Source organism: Coregonus clupeaformis, chromosome 19 (assembly GCF_020615455.1).
Source record: "Coregonus clupeaformis isolate EN_2021a chromosome 19, ASM2061545v1, whole genome shotgun sequence".
Taxonomy (NCBI): Eukaryota; Metazoa; Chordata; class Actinopteri; order Salmoniformes; family Salmonidae; genus Coregonus; species Coregonus clupeaformis.
The window spans coordinates 14,006,951-14,024,190 of NC_059210.1; the positions used below are offsets into that span (position 1 = coordinate 14,006,951).

The 17,240-nt window shown below is 44.4% G+C and overlaps 1 protein-coding gene across 1 annotated transcript in view; it reads left to right on the forward strand.

Annotated features, from left to right (window-relative positions):
• Positions 1–841: 841 nt before the first annotated feature.
• Positions 842–17,240, forward strand: part of met (MET proto-oncogene, receptor tyrosine kinase) — a 71,739-nt gene continuing 55,340 nt past the window's right edge. Inside the window, exons 1-2 of the mRNA XM_041837047.2 lie at positions 842–1,180; positions 3,534–4,782. Coding sequence (XP_041692981.2) covers positions 3,535–4,782 — 1,248 coding nt within the window. The 5' untranslated portion in view covers positions 842–1,180; position 3,534. The remainder of the gene's footprint in view (positions 1,181–3,533; positions 4,783–17,240) is intronic.

Sequence of the window (17,240 nt, forward strand, 5' to 3'; positions counted from 1 at the left end):
CTGTGGAAAGTGAATAGGACCCTACCTACTTATTATAGCTAACACCAGTGTGCCTTTTAATTTGATGTTAAGCACTACACTTTTATCTTGATTTCCAACTCCCTTTCATTCTGATAGCCCGGTTTCAGGAACTAGGACAAAGGGATTATTGTGCTGCCCACTGTGATTCATAGGTGACACACTCAGTTGGGTTAGTGTTCAGAATTTATCTCTTTATTTACGGCTGAGCAAGCCGTTTAACTTGACAACCAATACTTGAGAATAGACTGAGTCAGTGGTCTTTCTTGGAGAGTGGAAATTAAGGTGGAACATTAAATAGTTTTTCTAGTCTAAAGTTGCTTCAGCATCGACTTACACTGAGTGTACAAAACATTAAGGACACCTGCTCTTTCCATGACATAGACTGGTAGTAGGTAACAGGCACCCCGGTTTGTGTAAAGAACTGCTACACTGCTGGGTTTTTCATGCTCAACAGATTCCTGTGTATCAAGAATTGCCCACCAACCAAAGGACATCCAGCCAACTTGACACAACTGTGGGGAGCATTGGAGTCAACATGGGACAGCATCCCTGTGGAATGCTTTCTACACTTTGTGGAGGCCATGCCCCGATGAATTGAGGCTGTTCTGAGGGCAATATTACGAAGGTCTTCTTAATTTTTTGTACACACAGTGTGTAGGCTATTTTATTGACTTGTTATGTCAATTATTAACATACACTGTGGGGACTAAGCTAAAGACTAAACAATAAAATGTACGGGTGCCATCGATGAAACCTGTGAAATGCACCTGTGTGAACTCCCCCCACTTCGCGCAGCACAGTAGTCTAGAGGAGGAGCGCCACGCGCTACGAGAGCGGACAAAAAACGGAGGGGGTTTGAATGCCAGTGTGTGTGGCCTATACGTCACACTCCGGAGTCACACAGGTCCGCATCTTGTGAAACGGATTGAGAAACAGTCTACTTGTGTCTGAGAAAAGGGCAAACTTTTGTGTTCTTTGTGAAAAGAAAGGGAAAAGGGCAGAGTATTCAGTCAAACGCATCTTTTGTGCATCAACGTGTTCTTCAGCCGTCAAAAAGTCAATGCGCACGAGTCTCTCCTGAGGAATCCTGAGTTGTGTAGGCTACTATGATTTGAAAGAAGAAACCCAAGCATAACTGAGACAGTTGCCTAACTGACAAGTAAGTTCTATTTTTGCCTAATTTTAAATGTATACTTAGTTTAATAATGCCTATTTATGTTTGCTTTACTTTGAATTAGCCTACCTATAGGCCTATTAAAATGAGGCATCCACGAAACGCTCGTCAATGCGCTTTTGCTCAGATGCGAATCAGAAAACCAGCCAATACTGAATACTTTCAATTATTTATTAAATTATATTATTGTCCAAATAGGGTACTTTTGCAATGATAAGCATACACTAACCAAAATCTCTAGAATAGCCTCACAAAATGTCACGCGTATTTCTCTCAACAGTTTTTCTCATGAGTCATTTCCCTCTCTTTAAATCACAATAAATCCTCTAAGATGTTAAGTCTGTATTTATTTAGGAAAAGTAATTGCTCCTTGCAATAACACCTCCTATAGGGGATGAATTGTATCGGAACGGGACACGGGAGCAGGTGCGTGGTACATAAAATAACAAACAAAAAAAATCATTTAGCAGAGGCTCTTATCTAGAGCGACATACATTTTCATACTTTTTTTCGTACTGGTCTCCGGTGGGAACCGCCATGCTCTACCGACTGAGCCACACGGGAACCAATAATGTTACAGTAATATGGAGTCAATAAAATGTGTTTTTGTTCTTCACGCTTACTCATAATTTTAAGTGAAAAACAAACTAGTCATTCCTCTAGTATGTGCACCCGCCACTTTGACTCCCATCCATCCTTGAAAATAGTTTTGCATGAGGGGCCTCTATTTCCTCTCCATCACAATAATTGTATATATTTGTCTATGATGACCCCAAGTGTCCTAAAATAGAGAATCAGAACTTTGGACTGATGGTCCATAATGTTATTACAATCTTATAACGATTCTATGTTTTAGGGAAGTACATCTCATAGAGAAAACACTAAGGTTCAAGAGGGTTAATCAATCACTTGTTTTCAGTCATCAAGAAAGGCTATGTAACATTATATTGATAGAAACATAATTTCCATAGCCTATTATGGCTACATATGTATTGGCTGCTGTGGAATCATCCATTTAAATATGATAGTGAGATTTATGAATTGTCTGGAAATATCAAGTACAAAACTGGCCTATAATAGAGAAACAACAACAATGTATTGTTAAATCAATAAATATACTACTCAGGATATTAGGTAATGATGCTAAGGGGGTTGGGCTTTCTCTTCTTGCTGACCTCTCCTGCTGTTTTTGTTGTCTTCCCACCACTTGTACAAAATGTGCTGATGCACAATCTCTGATCGTCCTGATATGGACCAAGCAGGCGAATCCCTACTTGCAAATGATCTGATTAACTAGGGTCTCTCTCTCTCTCTCTCTCTCTCTCTCTCTCTCTCTCTCTCTCTCTCTCTCTCTCTCTCTCTCTCTCTCTCTCTCTCTCTCTCTCTCTCTCTCTCTCTCTCTCTCTCTCTCTCTCTCTCTCTCTCTCTCTCTCTCTCTCTCTCTCTCTCTCTCTCTCTCTCTCTCTCTCTCTCTGACAGACCCTAAAAGCATTCCCCAGTGGATTGCCATTTAAGTGTCCTGCACTCCAACTATTTATCATTTTGTACAATGCACCACTCATAGTCCCCCTGACTTTTTTTTTAAATTGGGGTTCTAGCTACCACTCCTTTGGGGAAGTTGTCTAAACTTAGCTCTGTGGTTGGTTGGTTGCATCGCCCTGCAGACCAGAGAGGGTTGCTGTATACTCTATGATTCACCCCATTGGGTCGCACTGTGGCCGGAATGGAACCAGAGATCTGCAATTTGGAACCACCGAAGTGGTGCTCAGTTGTGCTCGGTCAGCACTGCAGCACACTACTTCAATAAAACTTTATTGTCTGTCGGTCAACATGAGTTTCACTGACTGGCTTGTTCACAATAATAGCGAGTTATAGTAGAAGTGCTGATGTGTTTGATATTGAAGAGGGGCTCCATAATGCTCCCAAGTCATATCAGCATTTAGTAAGAGTGATTTCACTGACGTGGTGTTGTGGTGGAGTGAATAGACCATGGCTTTAGACCCCAACACACAGTTCCATTTATGAGCCTGACAAAGCAATAGTGATCCGTCTTGTTTTTCTAATCCCTAGTTTTAGCAAGAGAATGCTCCTTTTTCTCCACACCGCTCTGTCTGAACACGTGAGGGCAATCTAGACGGCAACCTTATTATGATTGATGGTGGTTTCTTTGTGTTATAGTTATGAATGTCCCAAATAAGTCTCCCCTCATTTTCTTACTTTCCTAACCTTAGTTGAATGTGATAATAAGTCGCTCTGGATCAGCCTGTCTGCTAATTTAATAAAACGTATAGTGAGTGTAATGTAACTTCTCTCTATCTGTGGCTTATGTTTGGAACAGGATGAAGAATATCTGCTTGTTGGACGCCGCTCACATTGTGATCATCCTCTGGGCTCTGTGCTCCTCGGAGGTGAGAGGTCAATGTGATGAACCGGCCGAGAACTCCAAGCTCAACCTCTCTGTGACCTACAACCTGCCCAGCTTCGAGGCCGACTCCGCCATACAGAACCTGGTCACCTTCGAGGGGACAGTCTACGTTGGTGCTGTGAACAGGATCTATGCACTGTCAGAGAACCTGACCAAGCTGTCGGAGTACTGGACCGGGCCAGTGTCAGAGGGCGGTGTTGGAAGGCGGTGTGGCCCAAGTAGCCAGGATAGAGCTGGTGGGAAGCCCAATGCTGTGGTGGACAGCAATAACATGGCCCTGCTGGTGGAGCGTTACTATGACGATGAGCTGTTCAGCTGCAGCTCCGCGGACGCTGGTGTCTGCCGTCGCCACGTGCTGGAGAAGAGCGGGAATGTTGATGAGGAGGTGAACTGTATGTATTCACCCAAGACAGATGAAGAAGGAAGGCAGGGCTGTCCCGACTGTGTGACCAGTCCCCTGGGGTCCCGTGTGCTCAACATGGTGAGCGGAGGCGTGGTACGGTTCTTCGTAGGGAACTCGGAGATCACTGGAAGCGCTGGAACTGGAAGCCCGTTCCGCATGACCTCCGGCCCCCAGGCCCAGCAGCCACAACACCACACCATCTCAGTGCGTCAGATGAAAGAAACCCAAGATGGCTTCCGTTTCTTCTCCGACCAGTCCTACATGGACCTGGCCCCGGGCCTCCGTGGGGACCACCACCTGCGTTACGTCTACTCCTTCCAGAGCGGCAGCCACGCCTACTTCCTCACCGTGCAGCGTGAGGGCCGCAGCTCGCAGGTCTACCACACCCGCATCGTCCGCATGTGTGGCACGGACCCGGAGCTGCGGCGCTATGTGGAGATGCCCTTCGAGTGCATCCTGACGGAGAGGAGGCGGCGGCGCTCGGCCAGCACAGAGGTGTTTAATGTCCTCCAGGCAGCCCATGTGGCCAAGGCGGGCAGCAAGCTGAGGCAGGAGATGGGGCTGAAGGAAGGGGAGGACGTGCTGTTTGCTGCCTTTGCCCAGTCCAAGCCAGACTCCCCGGAACCAACAGCCAGCTCGGCCGTCTGCGTCATCTCACTGGCAGACGTCAACAACTTCTTCAAGGATTTCATCCAGAAGTGCCACACCAAGCAGCCATACCACTTCACCGGCTCCGAGGAGAAACGCTGCTACAACGGGGTAAGAACTGAATAATAATGCACTATGAAAGTTATGTGTTATAGAATCAATACAAATATGCTTCAGCATATTTGGTAAACATGTTTTCCACTGTAATGTAGATGTAGTGAGAGTACTGTTCAAGGGTATTATGGTCATTACGTTATTTTCAGGATTTAAGAGTTAGAGAATTAGCTCCTGCAGCTACTACTGTATGTAGTTCACTTGAATTAAGCATGGATTAAGGAGAGTTAGTGAGGCACGGTAATTCAATAAATTCAAGACCGTATCGATGATAAATCATTACGGGACGGAGTCAACTGTCTCCTTCTACCGGACCCCTCCTGTTGCTGGATGTCTGTCTCTGCTCCGGAGGTCTTCACTTGGCCTCATGCCTCTCTTCTCCTCTTCTCTGTCTTCTCTTCTCCATCCATCCATCAGCATTGATGGGATCAATCGGTTAAATCATCTGATCAATAGGGACATGAATTGAACTGCTGACGGCCCTTCTAGAGGTCCTGTCAATAGTCCTGTCAATATCTGTAGCAGCACTGAGCAGAGCACCCTCCCCTGCCCTGACTTCATTATTACGAGACCTGGGTTCAAAAACTATTTGAAATCATTGTTAAAGCAAACGCTTAATGTATTTTAAAGATTTCAAATAGTATTGGAACCCAGATCTGAGTTTTACCACATAGACATACAGTAGAGCCGGTGTGGTCACCAACAACGTCACTACAACATACATAACTCAGGTCCACTCACTCCCTGAGAATGAGAATGTTAATAGGTTTTAACGATTATGTAGCTACAGTAGAGATACAGAGAGATGGGAGGGGAGGGGGGCTTTAGTTAAAAATGCAGAGGGGGGAGATTGAATCATGGAATGCATTTCTGACTCTCAGTGACCGTGATGAATCTGTGGTAAAATAACAGGAACTCAGCAGCTGCTGGGAGGAAGATGATCCTATACCATGCCAGTGAAAGCTCTCTCTCTCTCTATCTCTCTCTCTCTCTCTCTCTCTCTCTCTCTCTCTCTCTCTCTCTCTCTCTCTCTCTCTCTCTCTCTCTCTCTCTCTCTCTCTCTCTCTCTCTCTCTCTCTCTCTCTCTCTCTCTCTCTCTCTCTCTCTCTCTCCATCTCTCGCTCTCTCTTACTCTCTCTCCCCCTTACTCTCCATCTCTCTCGCTCTCAAAATATTATTTACACACACAAAGATGATGGCATACTAGCTAGGCACAATTTTATCAGACATGATTTTTCACTGAGGTGCAAGAGCCTCTACACTTAGTTATTCTGGTGTAATAACTGAATCCTACTTTTTAATAATTCCACAATCAGAAGTAAGCAGGCTACATTTTTATTGCCTACATCACTCTTCTTGCCAGCTGTTGCGTTTCAGAAACCCCATTATTATTGTTTTAGGTTTAGTGGTGTTCTGTCTCTCGCGCTCTCGTTTTCAGTCTGTATCACACGGACAAGGGCTACGCAGAGGCAAGTGGCCCTAAAACCTACTATTTCAGATATTCTGTTTTAGATACAGTCTTATTTATGTATCGATTTTAAATGTAATGTGTTGATTTTCTGCAGCCAACAGAGCTTTTAACATTACACGACAGGTAAACGCTATCAGGATTTCTCTTTTTATAGATGACTTTAACAGCCGTTAAAACATATTCCTTTGTGCTCGCAAGTCAAACAACAAGTAAATTGTTTAAATGTTTAACCACCAGACCAACAGGTGTTTTTTAGACTCAAGGAGGGGTTAACTTGGCAGCAACGAGTATGAACATACAATAACTGACCAACGGTCTCTTGCCCTGTTTTTGTGTTAAAGCCTGAAGGAGAAGAATAATCTTATCCTAGTAGTTGTCTAATGGATTTATGGGTCATATTCAGTGGCATATGGCAAGTAGACCCTCTCTCTTATCACATAGTAAGAGAACCAGATAAGCCAGGCCATAAAACACTAAAAAGTTGTAAACGTACGAAAGAGGCATGCTTTAAGCTTTATCATCTGTTTAACCAAACTGCTGTAGTTCTGAAGAAGACCTGGAATAGGAATTTAAAGGAGGGTTGGAGAAGCGAGCCAATGCAAGAGTGTGTTTGATGATTTAAATGGTGGTTGTCAACTCCACCTAGCCTCTTAACTCCTGGCAACGGGCCCATAGGGTTCTGGTCAAAAGCTGTGCATTATGAAGGGAAAATAGTGCCATTTGGGACGCAACCCTAGTGTAGGGAGTCAGATATGATAAATGATGTAGTGATAAGTGGCTCTGTCATCTTGTCAATGCGGTAGAGGCTAGAGTAAGTCTGTTTTCAGTAGCTGCTCATTGCCTCTCTTGCTGCAGGCTTATTATGGTCTGGCCATTTGTTAGTTACCAGAAACACAAACCATCTAGAATACTAATGAAAGACTAATAACTTGTCCGCTCAATAGACTTCAACACACAAACTTCAAAGAGTTTCAAAGAGCCTCTTAAAACTATTGACTTCGGCTTGACAATGAGTACGGTTACATGCACTCAATAATAATAGCTTGATTAAAACGTTTACGTGCTTTGCAAGAAGAACGATTCCCCTAATAATCCTGTTTATATGGACACATCTGAAATCAGGCTACCTGATGGCAGTCTGATAAGTGCAGAAAATCTGCAATCAAAATAAATGTTCTACCACAGCGAACTTTATTTTTTGAAGGATATTTGATTCTGAGTTCGCACATATTGTGATGAGTGTGATGGAAAGGAGTCAGGCGCAGGAGGGTAATCACCAAATACAGAGTTTATTCTGTCTTGACACACAAATGCGCTCAAATAGCGATCAACGAAACAGGCACAGGGGAAACTAACATCCCTGGGAATTACACTGTAACAAATAGAATCCAATAATACATAGGCACAGGGGAAAATCTACCCTGGCAACAAAATGTACGAGTAGCTCCACCCAGCTATACTACTCTCACATCTAACAATCACCCACAAGGACAAGGGGGCAGAGGGAACACTTATACACAGACTAATGAGGGGATAGAACCAGGTGTGTGTGATTGACAAGACAAGACAAATGGAATGATGATATATGGAGCGGCAGTGGCTAGTAAGCCGGTGACGATGAACGCCGAAGCCTGCCCGAACAAGGAGGGGAGGCAGCCTCGGCCGAAGTCGTGACACATATAAAGTTTATATGTGAAAAGTACTTCTAAGACAGATGCATACAGTTGTTCCGAGCTCACTTCACTCGCGCTAAAGAGGGAGGCTCTCTGGGCTGGTGCTAGCACATACTCAGATCAAATACACCACTGGAACGCCCATTTAGGTGTTTACATGTCTTAACAATTTGAAAGATTGCTCAGAAAGGCAGGTGTTTTAATTGGCGGATGCTTACTTCGATTTTCTACCTAACGCCGATTAAGATAAGCAGAGTAAGGTGTTTACATGACTAATGCATAATCTGCCTACTGACATAATCAGTTTAATATCGTATATAAACATATTCAATGTTGTTTCTTTTTAGTTTTTTACTACACATTTAGCTGGGTAATGGTAATGGAAGCTAGTGAGAGATGGTAAGGACTTCGAATGTCACCAACTTCCCAAAAGTGGAGAGACAGAGAAAGAGAGAGAAAGACAGGGAGGCAGGGGGGACACTTTTAAGGTCAAAATGATCATTATAAACTGGGTGGTTCGAGCCCTGAATGCTGATTGGCTGACAGCCGTGGTATACCACGTGTATGACAAAACATTTATTTTTACTGCTCTAATTACGTTGGTAACCAGTTTATAATAGCAATAAGGTACCTCAGGGGTTTGTGGTATATGGCCAATATAACACAGCTAAGGGCTGTATCCAGGCACTCCGCGTTGCGTCGGCCATATACCACACCCCCTCGGGTCTTATTGCCTTATTAGATTACCATTGATCTGTGAAAACCTTCCCGTCGCTGATTGCTTTTAAATTGAATCTGAAGCCTGATTGTAATATAATTCACATGGAAGAGGGTTTTGATCGACAGTCATTTTAATTAGCAGTGCTGTTTAAATGAACATGTTTTAAATTGTGGCTTTAAGAAAGTAAACAAAAACTTGTGACATAGAGAGGCATTGATTTTATTTCTGATTATGAAATGAAACAAGGATATATGTCTGTATATACCCAACATCCAACGCAATACATAAGTATAAAAAATATCAATTGAGTGAGTGCTACTGCTGCTTTTGAGATGCCATGCACTGCGTCCCACATGCCTGAGCCTGCTCATGCCCTGCCTGCCCTGCCTTAACTAGGCTGCTGCTGTGGCAGAACCAACCCAGGACTGCATCCAAAATGGCACCCTTTTCCCTATGTAGTGCCCTACTTTGGACAGGGAAAATAGGGAATAGGGTGCCATTTGGGACAGGCCCCAGGAGTGGTTCAGGTCACATCTCACTAGGTGGGAGAGAGGGAGCGGCTCAACACCACTTCACTGGAGAAATGAACTAAATAATGAAAATACAGGAACGTTCCTGCCCTGCTCTGTTTCTATCTCCTTTATGATCTCACAAGCTGGGGTTTGAGAAGGTATGGTAGGTGTGTATATACAGTTTGTGCTTGTGTGTTCTCTGCGTCTATGAGCGATAGTAAGCTTTTGTGGTTGTTTTCCCTAACCTGCATCTGTTTCACCCCCCCAATCCTTCCCACCAACCAACCACACACACACATACACCAGCCTAGCCCCTATGACCGTGTGGTAAGTGCTGGGTGAGAGACTACCCCGCTGCAGCTGCATGCTCTCTCAGGCCCCTCCACCCCCACTGTTCAGTCAGTCCATCCCAGTATGAGCCCAGCCCAGTACAGTACAGTGTGTCATGGGTTGGCCGTGCCCAGACAGGCTCCATGCGTGAGGAGAGGCTGAGCCCCAGCAGCTTGATACCACCAGAGACTGGCTGACTGGCACGCTGGCCACCTGGTATCCAGCTGCTGGCTGACTGACTGCCTTCAACACCTGTCTCTGGGGTAGAATAGAATAGAAACAGAGTAGAAACACTTTGAGGCAAGGCCTTTGAGACAATATGTATGTATTTAATACAATTAGTGAACTGTTCCATAATGAAGTGCAACAGTTCACTAACTGTATTTCAAACACAAAGTCATTGTCTCAAAGTCCCATTTATAAGTAGCCTATTGGGAAAGCTTACCTGACTGTACCAGTAGTCATATTATTCACTTAGTAGCCTATGACTTAGCATTGACTAACTCTGCAATATACAGAGAGGAGCAGTGGGTCAATATTCAGAGAAAAAACCCTGATTACATAAGATTGTCTTTTTGGTCAATCGATGCTGACATTATCAAACTGGACTTTAATTCTAAATAGTTGAAAACAGATATGTTTAGAAAGCTGTTTATTTAAGGAATTCTCCAGGGCTGGTGTGTTTGCTCAGTTACCACTGCAGGTATTTCCTGGTAATAATCAGGCTGTTTTCTGTGGTAAATGTCTGTTAGTTTTTTGCATTACGTTAATCATTAGTTCCCTGTGACTTGTTTGGAAAAAAACAACATTGCTAAGTGCATGTGTGTGTGTGTGCTGCTTGTCTGTTCGTGACGTGGTTGTTGTGTGAACACCTTATCTGTCAAAACGTCTCCCTCCGCTCGCAACCTGTCTCTCTCCCAGAGGGAAAGCACATACTGGAATTGCCCTAACACCGATCCCTGCTGCGGACCGCTCCTCTTCTCGTCAAGGCTGCCGCATATCAACTTCCCTTTTTGACATGCCACTACAAATTAGATATATTCTCCTCACATCACATCTTCCTTTTTTTCATCCACATATCTAAGCAGGGATTTTTCAAACACCTACTTTATGACTTAAGAGGTATTTGCCTATAGTCACTAAGGCTCCACACTTGTTTACAGTCAGATGAAGCAGAGGAGCTTTGCTCAGTTGAGCTTAGCTATGAGTCAAGGCCCCAGAGCTGTTTCCTAATCAGTCACTCTCCATTCCTCCTCCACCCCCACACAGTAATATCCTGCTTTCTGGTGGAATACCTGCTATGCTATGTGGACACACTTGTCTTTCAGTCACCCACACCCCCATTTCTGCATGAGAGACCAAACTCAATCTCCTACCCCCCTGGCCACGAGCCACCCTCCTGACCAGCGCCCTCACCTCGACCCCTACTCCCTCCCCCAATGCCCTCTCATTTACTTAATCCCCCTTAAAGCATTGTCTCCCATGCAGTCTGAACTGGCTTCATGAACGGCCAGGGTTTTTATCACCAAGGTCAGTGGAGTGGTTGAGAGGTAAACGACCTTGTTTGTTAGGCCAGCCGGTCCACCCTGTGGGTACAGGAGCCCAGGCCAGCACCACATCATTAACCTCAGCCAGACTTCTATGGACTCTATGGACCTATGGACTTCTGGACTTCGCCATTGCAGTCACAGATGTCCATATAGTTGTTCCTCCCTAGCCACATGGACAAAAGCAGGCCTTGAGTCAGTCCACCATGCAGCAGATACATGACATAAGTGTCCACACGCACCCAGACCTTTGATCGGTCAACTGTGAACTGATGATACATTGACAAAAGCAAGCCTTTAACCAAACTCTGCTTTGAAAGATTTGATATTTCAGGGTTAGGTTTAGATGAATCTTGAATACATCTGAACCTTGGTTAAGATGACTTGATGAAATGTAAAGGGGATTTAAAGTCATTCCGGGCCAAGGCATGGTCTGACTCTTGCCTTTAGCTGAGGCTAAACCCCCAGCCATTCCATTCAGCTATAGTAATCTCCACACAATGGAGCCAAGGGATTGTGTCTGAATGTGTACTCAAGTAATGGAGGGGTTAGAATAGAAAGCCCCCCCTGCCTCCTAACCTTTCAATCCCCATCCCCCCGACGCTTGTGTGGTTTTTATCACCCTGTCGCGCTCCCATACAATGCACCACCAAACAGAGAGGAAGGCTATCTAACTAGTCAATCCCCAGGATGCCATTCAGATTGGGGCAGGAGGCTTTGATGTCTCCCCCGGATTGGAAGGAGGTGGATGAGGACAGGGTAAGCTCACACCTGAGAGAGTCTGAGCCGTTCTTCTTGGAATTGAATGGTGTATTTTACGGTCAGAAACCTCCCCCTCTTTCGTCATCTACTAGACTCTGCCAACTCTGCAAAGATAACTTAGTCTTTGTGATTTAGGGATTGTGTTAAAGAAAAATTGAACTATATAGTTTTTACAGTTCTCAGAACACCCAGAGGCTGTTTTATTTAGATTTTTATAGGAAGACAAAATACGTTTTTATAGTAACTCAAGTAGTTACTATTTTGTTTTTTTCCCAACAAGAACAGATTGCTTTTTTGAGCTCATGCGACGGTGAGCCTGATTGACACGGTGATGTTCAGTCAGTTTTCATAAGAAAATGTATTTCACACCTTCCTGTGGATTGTCTCGTATGAACAAAGACTTATCCTGTATGAAGACTTCTCCTCTGGCATTAACAGTACTGGGACGGTATTCACAAAGCATCCAGGAGGAATGCTAATCTAAGATCACCTCAGTAGCCTCCTGTAGCTCAGTTGATAGAGCATGGCGCTTGCAACACCAGGGTTGTGGGTTCAATTCCCATGGGGGGCCAGTATGAAAAATGTATGCACTCACTAACTGTAAATCGCTCTGGATAAGAGTGTCTGCTAAATGACTAAAATGTAAATAATGATTGAAGGCAAAACTGATCCTAGATCAGCATTAACAGTGTTCCCGGACCTGAGCCCTGGCTACGCTGGCTCTCAATTGGAGAAATCAACCAGATGTATTTAGATCATTTATTATTCTGACATTAATCCCTGAAGATCTCTGATGTGTGTGTGAAAAAGACTGTGAAGAGAGATGCCAACTTCCAGGAGTTTATGAGTGTGAAAAAGCAGCAACAATGATGCATTTCTGCACTGCCTACTATTTCTCTGTGGACTGGGGCTATGCCCATTGTTAGTTTGCCTTTTGTTGTGTGTTTTTTTAGTTTTTTACAGACGTCACCATGTAGTGTTTAGCTGGCGCAGAAATAGTGCATCATAAAATCACAAAAGGCCACCACCACCTGCAAGTTGTCATGAAATACATCAGAATAGGATAAGTTTGTGTTGGTTTGCTCCGGGTTTGTGTTGATTTTTAAAAGCTGCGTTCTGGTTAAACTAAAAGTGTGTGTCCATGGTGTTTTTTTGTGGTTCGGTGACACTATTTGTATTTCTACAAGGCCTTGACCTTTTTGTTTGAACGAAATTTGTTTTGTGTGTTTTTAGCTCGGGCGTTTATTTGTGTGTGGAGGGGTGTTTTGCATGTTTCTTTGTGTAAGTGTGACTGTGTTTGCGGGAGAGAAATATGAACTTGTGTGTGTCTATGTGTTAAAGAGCGTTTTCCGAAGGGATTGTTTTCCTTTTGCGTTGCCATGTTCCAAATTGTGAGGCTCCCTCTGGCTCTGATGCATTGTATTTCCCAGTGTTAATCTCTGGCTCTGATCAGGGTTGGGTGCTAGCTGGTATGAGTATGAACACGCTCCCCTTCTGCCAGTACTAGCTGAGCAACCAGTGACCTAATAGTCACCCAGGGCCAGGCGGGCAGAAGAAGAGCAGAGAGAGGAGGAGGCCTAGCTAGGTTCAGACCCTGTGTCAATGGAGAAAACAAAATGATATGCACGTCCCAAACTTGATAAGATAAACGGTGCAAAAATAAAACTTTAAAGAAATTAGGCATTAGGTCACTGTACACAGACTATTGCTGCTTCCCAGTGCCCCAGTGGTCTTCAGGCCGTGTCAACCCTCCACTGATAAGCGATGCTCTCAGACTCAGAGCCTAGACACAGTGTATAGTTCCATGACCCTGTTTACAACCCTGGGTTATCTGGCTACCCATAAACTGGCTGCTGTTGGAACTGCTGTTGGAACCTTGTCTCATACACAGTAAGCTAAGGTCTTAAGGCGTCAGCATGCTTCATTTCGGCTGGCGAACCGAATGAGTGTGCTCGCATACTCCCTTAAAAGACATTCGATTGAAAAACAAGAAAAAATAGGCAATAGTACTGTTTGTCCATTTTGTGACGCCGTAGCAAGTATACGCTTCCTCAAAAGAGTCTAAGATAACTCCAATAAATCTGTCATTAGTTTTGAAGTGTTTGCCGACTAGATCTTAGTTGCGCAATTTTGTGTTTGGTGCAGTATTTCTCGAGTGAAAAAATTTGCATGAGGACGAGTCGTCTCTCATTGAATGACAACAGGCACTTCATTGAAGAATCCCTACTGTTGACCAATCGCCGACGAGGGGGCGTAGACTTCGGCTACGCACAGCCGAAAACGAACAAGAACTTCATCATAATATATGTACGAACTGTTCCGAACTGTTCCAGCTGGGAAGCATGCAGACGCCTTTAGTGGTCAGTGTGTGGAAAATACGTCTTCCTTTGCTCTGCATCGACCCTCAAATCCTCAAGAAATATGAACCAGAGACACATGCAAACACAGTGCACACACACACAGAGAGAGAGAGAGCCCCAAACACACTGTGTGTGAAGTGGTGGACTGGTAGCGTGATGGCCCGGAGGAAGGAGCAGGCTTTCAGACTTTTCACTTCACCAAGAAGTCATCACTAAGAAGCCTCTGCCAAGCATTTTGCTACTCGCTGGCCGGCCGGGTGGAATTGATTAGTCCAGGCTAGTACTGACTGAGAAACAGGAATTCAGTTAAATTCAAACAGTTTGGCAGGAATTAGTTTTAAAACATGTCAGTATGGATCTTGGCTCTTTGAAAAGGAGTTATTTTGGAATCGTGCATGTTCCATATTCCATATTGAATCTATTCTTTTTCTTATTACACATACTCTTCAGGGAGTGTAGGCCCTTGATAACTACTCTCCAGCACGCTCTGTTCTGGGCAGTTCCCTGGCCTTATACCAGAGTCCATTTCTGTCCTGTTGGAGACAGAGGAGTGGTCCAGGGTGGAAAGGATTCCCCCTCTGAGTCTCTCCTGTCTGTCTGTGGTAATCAGTGGGAGTGGGTTAGCGCTAATGCTAATAATGCATGGCGGGTAAATGATGGTCGCTAACTGTGCTCAGCTGGCTGCCCCAACACTAAATTATCCTCCATTTGCATTGGTCTGTTTGGTCTAATTTAATGAACATGCTGGCGACTGCCTGGCAGGACTGTCTGTCAGAGAGAAGACAAGAGGGCTCCAGCTATTGAGGAATGTGTAATCTCGAAATCCCCAAATCCTCTTGATATACAAGACCAAAAGTAGCTGTGTCAAGCTTAAGGGAAAAATCATTAATAACTGCATTCTTAAAGATGATCTTATATTCTCCATGATGAGCCAGAGAGAGCAGGAGAGAGAGAGAGAGCGGGAGAGAGAGAGAGAGCGGGAGAGAGAGAGAGCAGGAGAGAGAGAGAGTGGGAGAGAGAGAGAGCCCCAGGACAGCAACATAATTAGACCCAACCAAATCATGAGAAAACAGAAAGATAATTACTTGACACATTGGAAAGAATACCTGACCACTGCGAAATTAAGGAAAGCTTTGACTATGTACAGACTCAGTGAGCATAGCGTTGCCATTAAGAGAGGCCACCATAGGCAGACCTGGCTCTCAAGAGAAGACAGGTTATGTGCACACTGCCCACAAAATGAGGTGGAAACTGAGCTGCACTTCCTAACCTCCTGCCAAATGTATGACCATATTAGAGACACATATTTCCCTCAGATTACACAGACCCACAAACAATCCTAATTTGATCAACTCCCATATCTATTGGGTGAAATACCACAGTGTGCAATCACTGCAGCAAAATGTGTGACTTGTTGCCACAAGAAAAGGGCAACCAGTGAAGAACAAACACCACTGTATATACAACCCATATTTATGTTGATTTATTTTCCCATTTGTACTTTAACTATTTGCACATTGTTACAACATTGTATATAGACATAATATGACATTTGAAATGTCTTTATTCTTTTGGAACTTCTGAGTGTAATGTTTACTGTTAATATTTATTGTTTATTTCACTTTTGTTTACTATCTACTTCACTTGCTTTGGCAATGTTAACATATGTTTCCCATGCCAATAAAGCCCTTAAATTGAATTGAATTGAAATTGAAGAGAGAGAGAGAGAGAGAGAGAGAGAGAGAGAGAGAGACAGAGAGAGAGAGAGAAGGCTGAAAGAGGGGGAAGAGAGGATAGAGAGAGAGAGAAGGGTGAGAGGTGGAGATGGAGAAGAGTGTGGACAGGGAGAGAGAGAGGAGGGAGAGAAATGGTGAGGTTGAGGGTGAAGAGAGTGAGGAGAGACTGACGGGAAAGAGGAGGGAGGGAGGGTTAGAGAGATGTTAAGAGTGAGCCCTCTCACCAACAGCTGCTTGTAGACTCTATACTTTTTGTCCCTCACTGAACCGAAACACCTGGGAAACAAATGTGAATATTGTTCAGCCTGACTGACTGAGTTCCATCTGTTTATGATGTGTGAGGCAGTTCTCTGTCCGTGCTCAATGCCCACATGTCATCCTGGGTCATCATGTCTACCCCCCCCACACACACACACACATACTCACACACACACACAACCATACACACACACACATACACCCATACATACACACACACACCCACACACACAAACACAACCACACACACACACAACCATACACACACACACATACACCCATACATACACACACACACCCACACACACAAACACAACCACACACACACCCATACACACACACACACACAACCATACACACACACACACACACACACACACAACCATACACACACACACACACACCCACACACATACCCATACACACACACACAATAACAACCACACACAATAACAACCACACACACATACACACCCAAGCACCCAGTCATTACAACCACCAGAGTCAGGTTGCAAAGTAAGCTGCCCCCCCTTAGCCCCCCCCCCCTCCAACAACACATGCACACACACGTACACATTAATGAACAATGCATACACACAGACACACGTACAGTATATATGTGTAATTACTCACACCCCCAAGACTATACAAGAAATACATATACACACCCAACCACAGTGCTCCCTGATAAACAATCACACACACACACACACTCTCACACACATCAACAACAGTGGAGCAGGCTGTCAGGGGGCAGAGTTGTGTTATTCTAGTGAAAGGTCAGCTGACTGGGTTGAGAGCTTTGTTCCCCACTCAAGAGATCAGTAATAACAAAGCCTGTGTGTGTGTGTGTGTGTGTTTGTGTGTGTGTGTGAACGTGCACGCTCATGTGTACATTCGTGTGTACATGCGTCATGTCATGAATAATAAATAGACGTCTCTGCCTGCTCTAATCAGTAACCCCCAGTGTGTTTACGTCTCTGCCTGCTCTAATCAGTAACCCCCAGTGTGTTTACGTCTCTGCCTGCTCTAATCAGTAACCCCCAGTGTGTTTATGTCTCTGCCTGCTCTAATCAGTAACCCCC